At 42.8% G+C, this 18,440-nt stretch overlaps 1 protein-coding gene across 1 annotated transcript in view; it reads left to right on the top strand.

Moving 5' to 3' along the window:
- GDAP2 (ganglioside induced differentiation associated protein 2) overlaps positions 1-17,279 on the top strand; it is a 44,670-nt gene extending 27,391 nt beyond the window's left edge. The window contains exons 9-14 of the mRNA XM_074975131.1: positions 544-620; positions 3,642-3,718; positions 4,492-4,631; positions 5,419-5,473; positions 14,956-15,099; positions 16,445-17,279. Coding sequence (XP_074831232.1) covers positions 544-620; positions 3,642-3,718; positions 4,492-4,631; positions 5,419-5,473; positions 14,956-15,099; positions 16,445-16,489 — 538 coding nt within the window. The 3' untranslated portion in view covers positions 16,490-17,279. The remainder of the gene's footprint in view (positions 1-543; positions 621-3,641; positions 3,719-4,491; positions 4,632-5,418; positions 5,474-14,955; positions 15,100-16,444) is intronic.
- The last annotated feature ends 1,161 nt before the right edge of the window (positions 17,280-18,440 follow it).

Below are 18,440 nucleotides of genomic sequence, written 5' to 3'. Positions count from 1 at the left end.
AAGGCCTAGTTTCATTCTAGATCCCTGGAGTAGCCGAGGCCAGGGGCGGAAGCGGAGCAAAAGCCGGGCTGCAGTGGGGACGCCCCACGCTTTGGGGACCTCTGACCTAGACACATTGGAGCAGTTGTACTGCCTGTTTACCACTAGATGGCCCAGTTCCATCATAGCTTTCAGTAACTGAGCCTAGTCTGTCTTTCTAAAACAGGCACACCTGTTTCACAGCTCATGCCCTTTTGAATCCTGGGCACCTAATAAACTCTTTTTCCTCCTATGCTTTTGAAGTTGAAGGAAAGAGAGAATTTTGAGCAAAGTAACCAACAGCATAACTAGACAACAGTCAATATTCCTTTATTTTCAAACACTCCCCATTGAAGCACTTTGGAAGCAGCTTCCTTACTCAAAAGATTGCAATGTTGACCGTTCTATAACACTTAGTGTAGCAGATCCAGCTCCTCTGATTTTTCCAGGCTGATCTTCATGCTTTCTAACACAGATGAAAGAGACAGACCGCTCTGACCCAGTGTGTGTGTTTGACTTTTCTAGTTACAATCGCTGGCTGTGTCAGGCAAGAGCTGAAGACCTGTCTGATGTTGCTTCTCTCAAAGCCTTGTATCAGACAGGTGAGTTCAAGATCCCAAAGGCTGTTTCTCATAGACTCACCAGTAGGAAATGGAATGGCTATTTTCACCTTTGTGTGAAGGAAGGCTCATGGGATGAAGCCTGAACAAGTGTTTTAATCTAATGACAGATTAAAAAGTCTGTCCTACTTCAGTGCCAGGCAGGCTACAGCCAAACAAGACTTCTGGCATATGGAAGCTAGAATGAGATGTGATGAACTGGGACCATAAGTAGAGCCCTACAAATCTGTGGATATCTGCGGACCATGTTTGCGGATTGGATGCAGATACAAATTTTGTATCCACGCAGGCTCTAACCATAAGTAATTTGACATCCATCATAGAAAATCTGCATCTACAAATTCAAGTGGGTTCCTGAATGCAAAGATCTCTAAAGCCGAGCTCAAGAGCTGGCATCTGCTGTGTTTATTGGGGTATTAGTAATTGAGAGGGAAAATATGAGGGCTTAATATAAAAATATAAGGTGGGCAAAGAGCTAGTTGAAGTGGAGAAGGCAACAGGTTATGCTGAAATGAGAACTGTCAGTCTGGAGGGAAGTTACTAATGAAGAGCCTCAAGGTTTATCTTGGGACCAATCTTCATTACTATTTTCATAGTGATCTTGTCAGAAAAGGTAGGAACGTGCTAATGAAGTTTGCTGATGACCATGTTGGAAGGCCTCATCAATGCAGAGGAGGGTTGGAGTATTATACAGGAAGAATTGGATGACCTTGAGGACCAGAGCAATAGAAATGGGGTGAAATTTAATACTACAAAGTGCAAGGTCATTCACTGAGGGACCAATAAGAATTTCTGCTATAAGCTGGGCGGCTCATCAGTTGGAAAAAACCGTAGAGGAGAAAGCCCTGGTGTATTAATTGATCACAGGATGATTGAGCCACCAATATAATGCAGCCATGAGAAGGGCAGGTATGACCCTACGATATATCAGGTGAGGTATTTCCAGTAAAGGGAGAGAAGTATTGATACCATTTGTACAAAGTATTGGTAAGACCTCATCTGGAATACTGTGTACAATTCTGGTCACCATGTTTAAGAGAGGAATTCAGACTGGACCAAATGCAGAGAAGGGCTACTAGGATGATCAGAGAAATGCAGAGGAGACCTTGGCTTGCCTAGTGTAGCAGAACAAAAGCCAAGAAGGGGAACTGATTGCTCTGTATAAATACCTCAGTGGAAAAACACGAGAGGGAGGAGAGCTGTTTAAACTAATGTACATTATTGGCACATTAACAAATGGGTTTAAGCTGGCCATGAATAAATTGGGACTGGAAGTTAGAAGGTTCCTGATCATCAGAGGAGCGAGTTCTGGAACAGTCTTCCAGTAGGAGTGGCGAGGTCAAACAACCTAACTGATCTTAAAATGGAACTTGATAAATCTATAAACAGGATTATATGATGGGGTTGCTGTGATATCAGGGGGACTGGACTCTGACCCAGGAGGTCCCTTCCAGGCCAATATCCTGTTTTCCAGCTTTTTAGCTCCAGTCACCATGCTCCTGGCCCTCTGTATTTGTTAGATGAGTGTCCTGGTTAGTGGTTACTAATTCTATGAGGGGATGGTGGGAGTGTGAGATAATCCCAGAATTCAGAGTTCCCGGTGCTACTTGGTGTTGAAAGGTGGGTAAGGAACAAATTTGAAGCAAGCAAGTAAAGCTCCAATGGACTTGAACTGTGCTTAACCTAAGGGAAATAAGGTTTAGACCATCCAGTCTTGTGCAGTCCAGTCCATCTTCCCATGCAACGTTAAGGACAGTATGGTTTGCCTGGTTTCCATACCATGTCATAAATCTAGATCAATTAACCAAGAATCACAGATATGTCCACTTAATTACTATAGAGAAGGATTCCTCTTGTTCTGCCTTGAAAGCCTTCCTATATTGTACACTCCAGATCAGCTTCCCAGTAATGATCAGAGGGCAACAGCAGCAAAAAACTGAGAAGAGGGAGTTGAGATGACAGGTTCAGTGAATGAATGTTATTTTTAGGGGGTAGGAAGCAATAATTCCCTGTTAGTATTTGGTAGGGATGTGGCAGATGAAATATAATTATTACACTTGTCAAAGTACAGGAACATTCTTGCTAGCAGCATTATTAGAGGTTTTGAATCTGTACAGTCATTGACTTAAGTCAATTATGTCTCACATACCAGATATTTAACCTGTAAAACTCCTTTAAAAGGTCAAATAACCTCCATCTATAGCTACAAAGAAGTGTACTCTTCTTACCAAAAAAAAAAAAACCAGTCCTAGTAGGTACTGATTAAAGTAACTTTCTAAATTATTTTACAATGTGCTTATATTTAAACACAGGCTAGATGGCATTTGATTCCCCCCACCCTACACTCTGGTTTTCTAACTCTTCTTCCCCATGTATATATAAACATCATGGAGAAAACTCCCATCAAGGAAATCTACAATGTATTCAGCTACCTGTTGGGGGGGGTGGGAGTGTATATTATACCTTTCAAGGAATTAATGCCATGTTTCACATTGTAAACATACTATCTAAATTAAGCAACTGTAGCTAAGTCGCTCATGTCTGCGTCAATAAGAACTTAAATATATGAAGCCCCTTTATGCTAATGTGATTGCAGTCGTTTGAGGATGTGGTACCTGTTATAGGTTATATGTCCAGAACAACACACCCTTTTGGTAGTGATAAAGCTGAAAGTGGAGCCTTCTAAACAGTAGGGGCTATGTCAGTAAATCGCTGGAACGTCCAGGGTTATTGATTGCAGCCTCCATCTTCAAGGAGTGCAACTCTGTATTAAAAACTACTATTTCCAGGTGCAAGGCATCCTTCTGTTTAGATCAAAATGAGTACTATGTAATGGGAGCAGTAGTCTCTGCACTCCATCTCCTATTAAGAATGCGAGTTAATGACATTGTAGAATGCTTGTAGTTAGCTGCCCCTGAGTTACAGGGAGAGTTTCAAAAACTCAGACTTCTTTATGAATTTTATTCAAAGATAAAAGCTTGTGGTGCTCATTTTATTCTGTAGGTGTGGATAATTGTGGTCGCACAGTGGTGGTGGTAGTTGGAAGGAATATTCCTGTAACTCTGATAGACATGGAAAAGGTAAAATCTTCATATAAAATTATAGAGCTGTGGCAGTGATTCTTTAGTTAAGGTTGAAAGGCAGTTTCTATTAACTACAACTATCTCATACTGTACCCTCAGCACTAACTTTAGCAGGATATCTCTAGAGGGGTGTGTCTATGCAGAAATCTTCCTACACAGCAGATTATGTACAAACTGCTTGCATAGATACTTTAACATGAAAATATATCCTATCTAAAACTTTGCATATGAAGATTTTCTGGTAGAAACTTTTCTAGGGAAGTGACTAGATTCTCTTTAGGGAAGCATTGGCGCCTGGCATTGGCCACTGCTGGAAGACAGGATGCTGGGCTTAGATGGACCATTGGTCCGACCCGGTATGGCCGTTCTTTAGCAGTGTAGTGTAGGGCGCGCGCCCCCACACACCCCCGCCCTTTCCTTCCCAAGAGATGTAAAGGTGCTTCTGTAGCTGGAGACTCTGAAGAAGTGAGGTGCAGTGAGCAAATTTATTTGTTGCACATGTAAAATGCCAGGGATCCTGTTCCCCACACAAAGTATGTGGAGGTTAGGGGCATGGAGCAGAGTAAAGGTTGGTTGTAGAAATCATCAGACAATATTTTTGAGCCAGTGTTTAAGACTTCAGTGTTGCATCATGTTTTTATAATTAAAATATAATATCAGCTTGTCTTAAGGCTTTTGGTCTGAATAATATTAGTGTTAGAAGGAAATCTGTTAGCACAGAATGGGACTGTGACAGATTTTTCTGCTGAAAATATAAATGTCTTCCTCAGGCACTCTTGTACTTCATCCATGTCATGGACCATATTGCAGTGAAGGAGTATGTCATAGTATACTTCCACACGCTCACTAGTGATTACAATCACCTGGACTCCGACTTCCTGAAGAAACTGTATGACGTCGTTGACATCAAGTGAGTGTTATGAGTAGAAAGAGAAACCCTTCTCTACTTCTCTCCCCATACAAGCCTTTAAGACAGACCCTTTATCCAGTTTGCTTCCATAGCTAAAGGATTGCTGGGAAGAATTTCACAGGGGCCAAGACCCAGGTGTCTAACAAAACCAGTAGAGATTAGGAAGAAAGGCCTGTTTCCTTTCCTGCTCTGAATCAAACCATTTAAACAAATTTCTAGGAATTTCTGTAATGCTTATTTTAACTTGTGAGTGCCTCAGTTCAACAGGAGATTAATTCTAGTTCTTGCATGCTTGTGTCATATACTGGTCTCTGCAATCCCTGCCTGTTGCATATCGATCAATAGTGAAGGCAGGCGTGTTTGCGCCCATATATTTTATGTGAGCTCATTCCATCTGCCTCTAAAGGTTGTGTTTCCAAAAGACAGTATTGTCCACTGGGATGCTCCATCCATTTTGCTGGAGGAGACGTATAGTCCGCACTAACAGTTGTAACTAATGTGTAACCCTCTTTGTCTGCACAATGGACTGGAGGATCTGATAGGATTTCTCTAGAGATGCAGGGAAACTTTTCGCTTCCTTTGCCTCGCTTATTCTTAGGGCAGCTGCCCTTTGACCTGGATTTGAATGCTATGGGTCAGGGTTAGCACCACAAGCACTTGTGCACAAGTGGGCAAATGTCTCCAAACGCTTTAAGCTCTGGTTTTGGCTGAATTTAATAGGATGAGCTCATTACTTTTTTTTTTTTTTTTTTTTTTTTAACAAGCGTCACTTTCTTCTTTAAACCAGGTACAAGAGAAATTTGAAGGCAGTGTACTTCGTCCACCCAACATTTCGCTCAAAGGTGAAGTATACTGTACCAAAGGCCAAGAATGCAGACTTCTGAAATAAAATAGGGCATAAAATTGTAGTATAAGGGGAGAAGTCATGAGAGAGAGAGACACTTCAAAACACTAGGCCATATCTGCTAGATAAGTGTTTTCCAAGAGCTAGTACACATTTGTGTACTATTATTTCTGGCTTATGTGGCTGCTACAGTAGCCTTTCCCTTCCTACCTTAATGATGAGCCTCTGTGCTGGGCCCCTGTGTACCACTACTGCTCACTTCCCATTTTACTATGTGTGCTCTGACCTGCAGTGACGCTTCATCTCTCAGGTTGCTATTAAGCCACGTTGCATTGCTGGTTAGTGCACATGAATGAACAATGGCACAGAGCCGCATGATTAAGGTACTGAATGGATGCAGACATTAGCTGTTACAGCAGAGGTCCTAGTCTGATAAACTGGAATAGTTGTCTTGAGAGGCTGAGAATGAAGGTGATCAGTGTCACAGGTGGTTGGGGTACATGTCTGTGTGGTGTCCTCTAACAAAATTTAAAGCTTTGAGACCACATTTAATTCAAAGAAAAGAGGCATTAGTCCTTTCTCCTGCTCTCTGGCGTGAAATATGACATTCAGCTATGTGAACCCAGAAACCTGCATCTTTTTCTCTTTGTGGTTCACCACATGGGCATTTTTTACTCCCAAGGACAGTTATGGTACAAAAGCAGTGTCAGTGCAAGATTCACACACATGCACCTCATCACCAGTGTGTCTCAAACCTGATCTGATGTGGGTATTCAAGAGGCAGAGGGGGAAAACTTGATTTCCATGGCCATTATTTGGCCTCCGCTGAGATTGCCTGCCTGCCTGCCTGCCTGCCTCCCCTCTTGTTGGCCTTAGGTCAGCTCAGGAACACACAGCACAGCTGATAGACCTAACCATTAATTTCACATAGGCCACCAAATAGCCTTCATATTTGCTGTGGTAACTACTTGCCTGGGTCACATTCAAACCCATTAACCTGTAGATGAGTCTCCCACTGCCTGTGTCCTGGTCTTTTCCAAAAAACTGAGTAGCAGTGATGAGCTAGCAATGGGCTAAGTCAGGATCCTGGTTTGTAATATAAAATAATAAGGTGGAAAAGGGAAGAAGAATCCCTTTTGGGGAGGCCAAAGCAAGGCTTCAACTCTTTATTTCCTGTGGATTTTTCTAACCTCTTCAAAAGGACATGTTACTGCTCTGCTCTATGGTCTCTAGAGGCAACCAGAAGGTGGTGCTGCTTCTCTTCCTTTTTCTCAGCTGTGGATCAAAACAGTAATCAGAGTATTCTGCTTGGAAGGCGCTAAAGTGGCAGCAGTGGCCCTAACTTACATCTTACATGCTTGCACTTTCGAATTAGATGTCAGACTACGGGCCTGACCTGCCATCTTCATTAGAGAGCCTTTGTCACTTTATGTAAAATAGGAGTAAGAGTAGGAGTGTGGTCCCCAAGGTCCAGGCCAGATTCCATCGCAAATGTGTTTTATTCTGCTTGGGTGCCTCCCTGCAATTTCAATAAGTTGAAACATGGTAGAGGAATGTAGGTGATTGTACTGAGGTTATGAGTTGGGCAAACAACTCTGGTGGTTCCTTGATTTCATTGTATTAATACCACCACCATTTATATAGTTCTTTACACTTGTCAAATATTGTACTAGAATGAACTTATTAATTCCATGCCAGTGTAGCCATCAGCTCTTCTCTTCCCTCATCCATTTGGGTAGTTGTCCATCCCAAAGAGCAGCTTTTTGTAAAAGCCTCCATTCTGTACCACAAATTGCATGGATAGTCAGTCTTCTGACCATCGCTTAGTTAACATTCTGAAACCTCTGAGGTTTTGTTGTGTTGTGTTTTTTTCCTTACTGGGGATGAACACAAAGCGTATTGGGCTAATGGCGATGCCTGCTGACCAGAAGGTTGTGGTAGGTGGTTAATTCCATAGTTTGTGCTAATTAATGGTTTAGTTTGTGAACACTGAATATGTTGCCATTTCCTGCAACAGTAAGACAGCACTCAGATATCCTGCTGATAAGAACAGTATGAACATTTAGATTTAGGGTTTACAGCAGACATGGTCAGTGTGTGGCCTATGAGTGCCCTGTCTTTAATATGAAGATGGGCTCAGAGCAGACTGTGTCCCAGTATGCATTGTCCCATCTTGATCCCATCAGCGTTCCAGTCAGATTAATTTGCAGCATTGCATGTTTGGAACTGTAGTCCTTGCGTCCCTGACATCTATGTTAAAAATAAAACTGGCTGACTCATCTGGTCATTTTATGATAGGTGGGGCTGATAGTGCTGCCTCCTATTAAGGTTGCCTGATACTTCCCTTTTAAAAAACCCTGTTTTCAGTTGCTTATAACTTTGCCAAACTTAAATCATTTGGGATGAAATTTTCCATGCCCCGTATCTGCCTCATGATTTGTTGGGTTTTTGTTTGGTTGGTTTTGGGTGGTTGTTGGGTTTTTGTGTTTGGTTGGTGTTTGGTTGGTTGGTTTGTTTGTTTGTTTGTTTGAAAATTTCACCCAAAATGGTTCAACTGTTTGAGAATGAGGTTTGAAAAATCCAGGGTTTTGCCCATATTTAAAACTTCTGGTTACTTTTTCTTTTAAAAGTTCTGAAAACTTTATGCTTTGGAGCAGGGATTGAAATTGAGCAGGGAGGTGTCCTTTGTGTCAGGGATGTACCTTTGCTGTCCCTGTGAAAATTTGGCCACATAGGCCTTTGAAAAAGTGCAGTTCACGTGCTCAGTAGAGACTTGTTAGATTTTTAGCAGATAAATTCCCTAAAGTGTCTGTCCACACTGGGCATGCTCCCTGCAGTTGTAGCTCTGGGCTACAGCAGGCCATTCGTATTCCAGGCATCTGAACAGAGTGCCACGATTCTGTGTCCTGTGCTTTCAATGAGCCTTGCTGAGCCTAAGCCACATGGAGGAAGAGGCTGCCTGAATCAAATGCAGGGGGAACCAGAGCTAGACTGGTGGGAGTAGATAGGGACAAGAAGCCTAAGTGCAGGGAGGTGGAGACTGGGACTGGCAGCTTGGAAGAGAAGCAGAAGAGGAGAAGCAGTGACTGACTGGGCAAGGAGACAGACTGGGCCTGAGAACTAGTGAGGCAGAGGAAGGAGGTGAGAGCAAAGGGAAGACAGATCTGATGATGATCCGTGGTACAGAGGGAAAACCGGGATTGGCTGGGCAAAGAGACAAGGCCAAGGAATTGGGGGTGCGGGAGAAGGATGCTGAGATTGGATGAGGAGTCTGGGGATGGTGGATTGGGGCTGGGAGCCACAGTGGGTGGTGGGTTGAGTGGAGGCCAGAGTTGTGGGGATAAAATGAATGAGGTGCTTTTTGGGTGGGGGAGCTGGGAATGGTGGGGCAAAGGAAACAGAGGACAAGTTGAGGGGTTGGTGACACTGGGACTGAAATGTAGACTTCAGAGGGGTGAAACTAAGACTTACTGGGGCAAGGAGACTGGAACTGATATGAGTAGCCTGAGGTGAAGAAAACAGGACTGGGATGAAGAACCAGCGGGTGGTAAAGAGACATGACTGAGATAAATTGGAGGGAATAGGGCAAAAGGGGTCACGCTTCAGGTAAACAGGCAGAAGGGTCTGTGACCATGCAGGGTTCTCAACCTTTTTCTTTCTGAGGCCCCAGCCAACATAGTATAAAAATTTCCTGGCCCAGCTGTGCCACAACAACTGGCCGGTGTTAGCGGGTAGCAAGCAGGGCAGTTGTCTGGGGCCCCATGCCACAAAGGGCACCGGAAAGCTAAGTTGCTCAGGATTTGGCTTTAGCCCTGGGTGGTGGGGCTCGGGGCCCTGGGCTGCAGTCTCACACAGCAGGGCTTTGCCTTTCTGCCCTGGGTACTAGCGAATCTAACGCTGGCCATGCTTGGCAGACCCCCTGAAACCTGCTCGTGTCCTCCCAGGGGGCCAGAGACCCCTGGTTGAGAACGACTGTATTAGAGCACACTTCCTGCCCAAGCCTGTAGTGGAATGCAAGATCTCTGAATCTCACCATTACTCTGTCATCTATGAACTCTCCGGGCAAAGTGTCTCATTCCCCTTCTAGTGCTGGTCCTAGTATTGCTATGAGTTGCTCTATTAGATCAAGTGGCAGAACTCTGAGCAGTGCATGTAAAGGGTGCAACCTGCTGATGAACCATGTCATTGTCAGTATGGTTCCACAAGATGGAATTCAATTTTTTCATATTGCTTTTTTAAAAAACTAGAAAATTGCAGGTTTCAGAGTAGCAGCCGTGTTAGTCTGTATCTGCAAAAAGAACAGGAGTACTTGTGGCACCTTAGAGACTAACAGATTTATTACAGCATAAGCTTTCGTGGGCTACAGTCCACTTCATCGAATGCGTAGAATGGAACATATAGTAAAAAGATAGAGAGAGAGATACATCCACACAGAGAGAGAGAGAGAGAGAAGGTGGAAGTTGCCATACAAACTGTAAGAGGCTAATTAATTACGATGAGCTATTATCAGCAGGAGAAAAAAACTTTTGTAGTGATAATCAGGATGGCCCATTTACATGCACACAAAAAACTATTAAAAGACCATTATTAAGGTTGCTAATTCAAGTACTTAAAAGTTAGGAAATCCCAGAATTAAGATTGTGTGTGCAACCTTAATTCAGCCTCCTGTGCATATGCATTATGATGCCATTTTTAATTACATGATCACATACTATTTTTTCACACAGGACCCCTGCCTCAATCACTGCACAGGATGGACCTGCTGTAGGGATGAATCAGGGTTGTGTAGTAAAGAAGGCTGTTTGTAGAACTTCTGCCGTGAGGTGGTAGTACCAGGAAGGGTGGGTGTAGACCCGCCCCCTCAGCTAAGGGGGTGGAACCATTTAGTCCAGGCTGCTAGTGATTTGAGGACAACGAAAAAGAAAAACCGGATTGGGAAAGAGGTCAAAAATCCAGGGGGGACACCGAACAGAGAGTTCTAGACAGCACCCACTGCTCCTCAAAGGCATGTAAGGAGTCAGTGGACACCGCCCAGAGAAATTCTGCTCAGAGGCATGATCGGATAAAGGAACAGAAATAGACCCCACTGCCGCAGAGCGCTCCCTCCTGTTCAGCTTCCTTCTCCTGGATAGATGGTTGGCCTTCTTGGCCAGCACCAGGAGAAGATTGACAAGGCGGTCTCGTGACTTTGTAGCACAGTGTAGTAAACTGTTGTTAAGGAAGTGAATGTTGTGGTGGCCTGTAGTCCTCTTTCCCTTTCAGACCTATCAGAATTCACGTGTAGAACAAAAAAAAAACTAGAGGTTCCAAGTGGAAATAGCCATGCACAGATCTTGCTTGTGAAGTAAATAAAAAGCCTGCCCAAGTCTTTAGGTTTCTTGTCAGAGACTGCAGCAGAGTTCTGAAATAGCTACAAGCAGGAAGAACATATTGGGGATTAGCATGCAGAGAAAAATGCCAAGTGTCCTCCCTTGCTTCAAATTCCAGAATGCAGTTCTGCTACTTTAGGGGCCTTTCAGCCAGAGGAAATATAGGGAAGTAAAATGGAATTAAAGATGGAATTTGACCAAGCTAGTATTCTAAGGCAGGGTTTCTCAACAATTGGATCACAAACCCCGAAGGGAGGGGGCACAAAAGACAATCCAGGGCCCTAAGGCAGCGAAATTTTTGTTACAATCTAAAACAAAGAAAATCTCACTCCCTTACCTATAAAGATCAAATTATTCTCAGTCAACCTCTCAAATCAGACACACAGTAATAATAATTGTGAAGTGCTTTGAGATCTGCAGATGAAAAGTGCCATATAAAGAGTTAGTTGATATTATTATATAGACTTATTGTTACATTTACTAGGGAATATCAATGACAAGACAATAGTGACAATTTTTGCTTTGGTCACCAGCCAGACATCGTAGAGAAACATTGCTGTAAGGAAAAAATGTTGTGGGATCTTTAATGATAATCAGAGCCTCAGTTTTGCAGGACATGCAAAAGACAATACCTCCAGCAGCACTGTCCCCACCCACAACATCGTGCAGAGGTTTTCAGTCTGTACTGACTTGGAGGGAAAATGCCCCCCTGTTGAATTATCAGCCCAACACCACTTCTTACATGAGTAAAGTTGAGCAGAGGTAAGGAGAACAGGGAGAAAACAATGGAGAAGAGCCAGGGCTGAATTTTCTGGAGGTTTCAGATCTGGTGTCCCAAGAATTCTGGAGATTCTGTTCTCATTGATATATGTTAAAGGAATGCTAATCATTTTATTGTCAATAGCTTTACCAATTTTCCCTTTACTTTTTCTTATGCTGGATGTCCATGAAACCCCAGCCTTCAGGCCCTTCATCCCAGCAACCTGCCATGCACCTGAAAATATCTGGATAAAGTTCCCTCTGGAGCCTGTAAATGCCATTCCTCCAAGCAGAAGGTGTCATTAGAATGACACTGCTCTTTCACTGGCCTTAATCATATCTTCTGGGCTTCTTGTCTTTGACTTAAATGTTTTTTGGGGGGGTGGTTTCTTCAGACTGTAATCTGTTTTCATGTCTCTCCATTGTCTTCTACCTAATCTCCTTATCCCTCCCCAACTTTACTCCTTCAAGGAGAGCATTTGTTTACAAGAGAGAGCTCATGGGGCCTGCTGCTGGCTATTGAAGGAGAATGTATCTCCTTATGGAGTGTGAGATGAGACACACAATAGGAAGTAGCCAGTAGGAGATTGCTTGACTCACATGGTCTTTGCAGTCTCTGAGCCAGGAGAGTCCCATAAGATCTAAATTGCTTAGATGCCTTCAGAAGTGCATGTTTCTCTCTGCTTTGCTTTTCAATGTTCCTGGGGTAGGACACTGTATTTCTCAAGCTCAAGAACAGGAGCTCTTTGCTTGTAAGCTTTCCCCCATCCCATCCCCCAGTGCCCTCCTCTTACACATCTCTGCATTATATTTCAGTTCTTAAATCTGTAATGTAAATAATCAATGTTATTGCTGTACTGAATTCTGGCATAGTTGATGGCTGCCATCTGTTGTATTTCTGTACACTATTTCTGGGCCTGCTGGGCTCTAGAGGTTTTTATCATGCGTCTTGGCGGACCAGAGCTGTGCTTGTTTTGTAGGGGCCATGAACATAGTTTATTCTGCCAACCAACATTCTTTGTTTCATTTGAGAAGAGAAACTGTTTTAAATTATGTCCATTGTAAGGCTAGTGGCTTTTTATAGAACATGTTGCTCTAAACTAAGTTTGCAGATGTGAGAGCACAGGAGTGATCCTCAAAACAGAGGGTAATTAAAGCAGTGTGTGATTGGCTAATGCTGAGTAATCCATTGTACACAAAAAGGCAGCTAGACTAATCCTGTTTTCTTTATTCCTGCTCCGATGTGAGCATTCAATGGTCTGCTCAAGAGTCTGGTGCTGCTGGAAGGTGACTGCAGTGGAGAAAGAGAAGTCCTCTATTTATCCCCCTAAAATACTGTATTCCTGGATATTATTTTATTGCTACCATTGCATTCAGTGTAATCAATTATGCTTCTGCATATTGACTGTCTGAACTTAACTTCATTGTTTCGATGCTCCATCGTCTCCTGTTGTGAGGGAGTGAAAATTACCATGGTGCAAGATTTGAAATCTGCTATATTCAGACCAGTGACAAAAACACTTGGTTAGAGTGAGGGATCAAGTGCCAGTTTTCGGGTCAGAGGTCTCTCACCATCAGAACTAATAGCAAATCTGAATGTCAGTGGGAAAACTGGTCACCTCCGCTTTCTAGTAGTGTGTACGCTCTGATTCTAGCCTTGGTACATCATAAAATATCAGTCTTAAAACACAGCTCATTCCAATTGCTTCTCCCTCCCACTACATGCACGCACACACTCAACCTCCCAATCTGGTTGTACTTTTTAAGGATGAGGACACTGTACTTTTCAAGGACGCTATTTGCTTCCCTCAGCTCAAATGTTGAGCTTCAACTAAAGACGATCTGTTTGGGACGGACATTTACATACGAAATATCTTTTTATTTTTAATCCACCATTCTGTCAGATTTTTTCCATTCCGTAAATTGCAGCAGCACTATACGAACTCACTCGTGCCACACCTCTGTGTTTCTGTTGACATGCTTGATGCCAGTGCAGTGTAAGAAAAGGAAACTCTGCTATAGTTCAAGAAACAAAATGTGAAAGGAAAACCATTTTCAGGCTTCTCTCTCTACTCCCCCTCTTCCCCAACACAACTGAAAACAGTCCAGGGCCTGTTGTAAGTTTGTTTGCGTTAGCAACTTCCAACTCTCATTAGAAGTTGCTCTCTTCTCTCAATGCAAAGCTTTCAATTGCTGCCAAATTTCAGTTGTGTTCAATGTGCCTTCACATGATTTCCCCTGCTAGATCGAACAAACTGCATTTGCCACATTGGTGATCCTGACTTATATATTCTAAAGGTAGTTACTACGTGGGTTTTGTAGTCCAAAGGGAATTATGCTTTGTATTCAGTACATAGCTGAACAAGTGCAATGGCTGAGATATTGCAAGGTGAGGGATGAAATGGCCCCTGGACTACAAGTTTGAGATAGTGGTAAAAAATTCCCCAGAACAAATTACTGTATTCAGTAGTGTACATACACACAGATCTGTCTCCTCCAGTCAGCAGGGCCTGGACTTACTCTGTGTTGGGAGAATGGGATGTGCTGTGGTGTCCGAATGGGAAGATTGGTTGAAGCCAGTTTTACATTGTGCTCTAAAAGTGTGTGGTTTGAGATCATCCTCTTCTCCTCCCAGAAATAATTTCAATACATGTAGAGCAGTTGCCCACACTAATAGGCCTTAACAAACAACACCTGGCTGGTAATTCCCTATCTGATTTACGTGTAGGAAGACAAAGCTGAGTTACCTGCTCTACATTGTGTCCTGTTTATAAAAAGATCTGAAGGAGACTCAAGGTTAGGACCTAAAATTAAGACTAGGGTTTTGAGCAACAGTTGTAAGTCGGTTCTGATGCCATTTGAGCAGATGTAGTGTGTAGGAGAGAGGAAGACAAATACCCAGAACAGAGAGGATGTATCTATCAGTATCTATCTATTGGGACAACTGAAGGTCACTTTTTTTTCTAAATTGCCCTAGAAAAAATGGTGCTAACAGGCATTAAAACCAAGGCAAGGAAAGAGATTGATCTGACTAATCTGGAAGTGAAGAAACTAATTGTAATGTGCAGAGTTTTGGAAATAGCAGAATGGGAAGGAGTAAATAGACACCAATGCCATGCAGCAATATGGGGGTGTAGAATTAAGAAAAATGTCAGTCTGGAGTTTGAAAGCACTACTCTGTAGTGCAAGTAACAGCTTGCTAGACTAGCAATTGAAGTGGACTATTCTTTATTGTTGTGTGCTCGCACTTACAATACTGAAGCTTGATTGGTTTATACAAGTACAAAATAATATGCTGAACTTGAAGACTCAGAAATGGCATCAGTTTAATTCTTTTCTTTTCTATGTTTAGGTCTCAACATGGTTTTTCACAACCTTTACCGTCTCAGGGCTAAAGGACAAAATCCACTATGTGGAAAACCTTCAGCAATTGTTCACAGCCATACCCCCAGAACAGATTGACTTCCCCCCTTTTGTCCTTGAATACGATGCCAGGGTAAGTGGCTTCAGGTGATAAGCATCTGTTTATGCTCCCAAGCACAGTTGCTGAATGTCTTACAGCTTTGTGAAGCAGACTGGAACAAGTCATCTTCACCCCTCTTAAAAGGAAGTCTAGATGGATTGCTGGGGAGACTAACAGCTCTTTTTGGACTTCATAGAAACAGTCAGTTGTCCCATGTTAGTCTTTTCTACATCAATCTCTGAGGAGAGGGTTTGGCCCAGAAGCAGCCCTTTATTCCAGTAGAGGCTTCTCTTATATTTTGTGTGTGTAAATTAGGGACACCACTCTTTGCCTAGCCGAGGACCACACCAAGTTTGTATTAAATGAAGACGATTGTAACCAACCTAATCAGTAACCAAATGGAGATGCAGCATGCAGTACTCCACATTGATCTGAGCAGCCTGGATTGCAGACCTGTAGTCCTCATGGGCCCACACCTCCATAATGAAGATTAGGGTCACTATGGTCCGCTTTTCTTGGGGAAGAGCACTCTCTTTGATGAAGCAGATTGTGTTCATTAACTTGGATGTAGAGGTATGGCTCGTCTGCCTCTTCTTGAATCCTAGGTACCCTACAGGTGCAGATCTTAGAAGTATTCATGTCTCTTATTCTCTCTGCTTGCTTCTCTCCCTCACCTTGCTCATCTCCTGACAGTCTCACTAAGCTTTCAGTTTTCCATGGCTTATCGATTAGCTATATGGTGCTATTAACAGTTTTCTGTAATATTCTAAGAAGTTAACTAACCTAAAACCTGACGCACAGAGGATTGTTGCTGTCTGCCGTCCCGCTGCTTTGTGTTGTCTTGTATTGTTTCGTGGCCTTCAAATTTTGTTTCCTCTTCCCAGCCCCAAATTAACACACACATTAGGGAAAGGGAGTGGAGAGGAGGAACTGCTCTTGGCTGTCTTAGTCCTTTCTTCCTCCTGGACTGCTCCCCAAAGTGCAGGACAAATGTGACTCAGTGTCATTTTGACCCACCTTTGCCTTCACTTTAAATACAGAGGAACAGACACTGCATGTGTCTGTAGGCAGTGTGCCATCTTGAGGGGTTTACTGACCACATTACATGCTGGCATTTGCAGTCTTGATAGGCCACGGCTTTGGATTTAGGCTAACGCAGCTGTGATCTGCTATGTTCAAATCAGGAGCAAGCAATTTTCAGGCTCCCAGCAAGTTGCCAATGCAGTTCTCAGGTAGGTGAAGTTTGGATGGTACTGTACTAGGATATGAGGGGGTGGTCAAGAATGTTTATTTAATTATGCCTCCTTTTCATCCCTCAGTTGCATGCACTTGAGAGTTGGGAGACACATTTAGTTAACTTCTCATTCCTTTATCACAGGAAAATGGGCCTTACTATTCTTACCCCTCATCCCCTGACCTGTGATCTACAGCTCTGCAATACTGCTGGTTTCCCATGGATCCTATGACCTGATGCCTGCCGATCCCATGTGCATTTGTCCATGTACAGAATTCAGAGAAAGGGTTTTGCCCCCAGCTCTCTGGTATTTTTTTACTGATGAGATATTTTCAAGCACACAAGCAATCTGAGAACTTTATGCCACTGTGAATTGTACTACTATTTCAGATCTATTTATCCAAAGGAAAAGTTGATTTCAGGATCACTTGGTGAATTTTATTTTCTTCTTTTGGAAGGTATTGAGTTTTATGCTTGAATTGACTTTTTTGCTCTCCCAGAAGACCATCAGAGATACTTTAATCATGTTTTTACTTAATATTGCCTGGTTCCAGCTCCATTTATAATACCCTGTTTTACAAATGATATACTGTACCAGCCTGACACTGTTGCTCATCTTATGGTCTATGCTTCAGTTCCAATTATTTTCCCCCTTCTATTAGTGCTGATTATTCTAGTGATGACCCTGCAACAGTAGCTGGAATCAGGAATATCACAACCACGGAGTGAGCAAAGCACTATGCCAAGTGAACTCTGTGGCAGTGTTTAGTACCATAAATGCTATAATCCCTGTCTGTTTTCCCTGGAAGATGTGATAAGTTGAGATGTTGTTGTTGCTCTCCCATTAAGAATAAAATTGAAAAATGTGTCTGAATCTCTCCTGTAATTCTAGGTATTTGTGGTCTCATATCTTTCAAATAGACAGATGCATAAATGTTGTAAATGAATGCCATCTGCTTGACATTGCAGCCAGCACCCTAATTACTCTTGTATGTATTAAAAGATTCAGTGATGTAGCTTCTATTTTCTTGAAAATAATCACGCTCTGGGAAAAGACTCTACACTCCCTTTCAAAGTGTAACAGGGACACTATCAAATAGCTCTGACAGCTCTGTCAAGTAAAGCTTTAAACGTTGACTTCCCAGGGGTGTAAGATTGGAGGTCCAGTGTAGCCCACACAATCCATGAAACATTTTCAAAAGTGGGGGGAGGATGCGATCTCATTAAATACATTTGAGATAACACCTTCCAAATCGCTGTACACCATGACAGAGTCCCTGCTGGACATAGTTTGTGCACAAAAATTTGTTTCGGGAGGCAGTGTAGTTCTCTATTGCCTTTTAAGTACCTTCCTTGCACCAGTGAATAGAGGAAAGAAACCTAATTGTAACTGTTCCCAGGCCAAAACCATTTTGTATATTAAAAAGCGATTCCTCTTCCTGTCTTTTTGGACCCTCTCTCCTTTCAAGAAAACACAGGTATTGTGGTGTGGTGAAGTGTATGAGGTGGTTAGTTATTTATACTGCGTTCTAAAATTCCCCTGCACATTGAGTACATATGAAACTGTCACTACTGAGCTAATGCAAGAGGTAGACTGCAGTCACCCTCATTGTTAGAGAGGGTAGATGAAGTGGATAGGGCTGTGGTAATTATCAATTTTGACATGTTTCACAGCCTTTAAGTTCCTCCAGTGGTACATTCTACTTGTGCCTCAGAGATGGACTTCCAGAGTGTGTGGGGGAGGGAAAGGGGGGAGATCTTAGGCTGCTCTTCCCTCCCTTTCCTGAAAATTCACCACCAGACATGCACGAAGCATGGAAAATTTTAGTCTGTGCGATGGATATTTTACATATGTAGCGCATGTGAAAAATGGGGTTTTTATAGAGGAACCTACTTGGGAACATGAATGCCTTGCTTGGAATCAGAATGAGCTCTGTAATATTATATAGCACTTAGATGGTGCTTTCCAAACATTAAGGCCTGGTTCCACAAAGGGACTTAACCATTGCAATGCTGAACATTGTGGCACCTAGCTTTTAGGTTCCTAAAAAATGACAGGAACAACACTACAATCCATAAAGTCTGAGTTAGGTGCCTAGGCTCCAGTACAATGAGTGGGAAGAGATAGGCAGCTTACAAT

Source organism: Natator depressus, chromosome 1 (assembly GCF_965152275.1).
Source record: "Natator depressus isolate rNatDep1 chromosome 1, rNatDep2.hap1, whole genome shotgun sequence".
NCBI classification, from domain to species: domain Eukaryota; kingdom Metazoa; phylum Chordata; order Testudines; family Cheloniidae; genus Natator; species Natator depressus.
The sequence above is the reverse complement of the archived record's forward strand: the minus strand, read 5'-3'. Positions and strand labels throughout refer to the sequence as shown.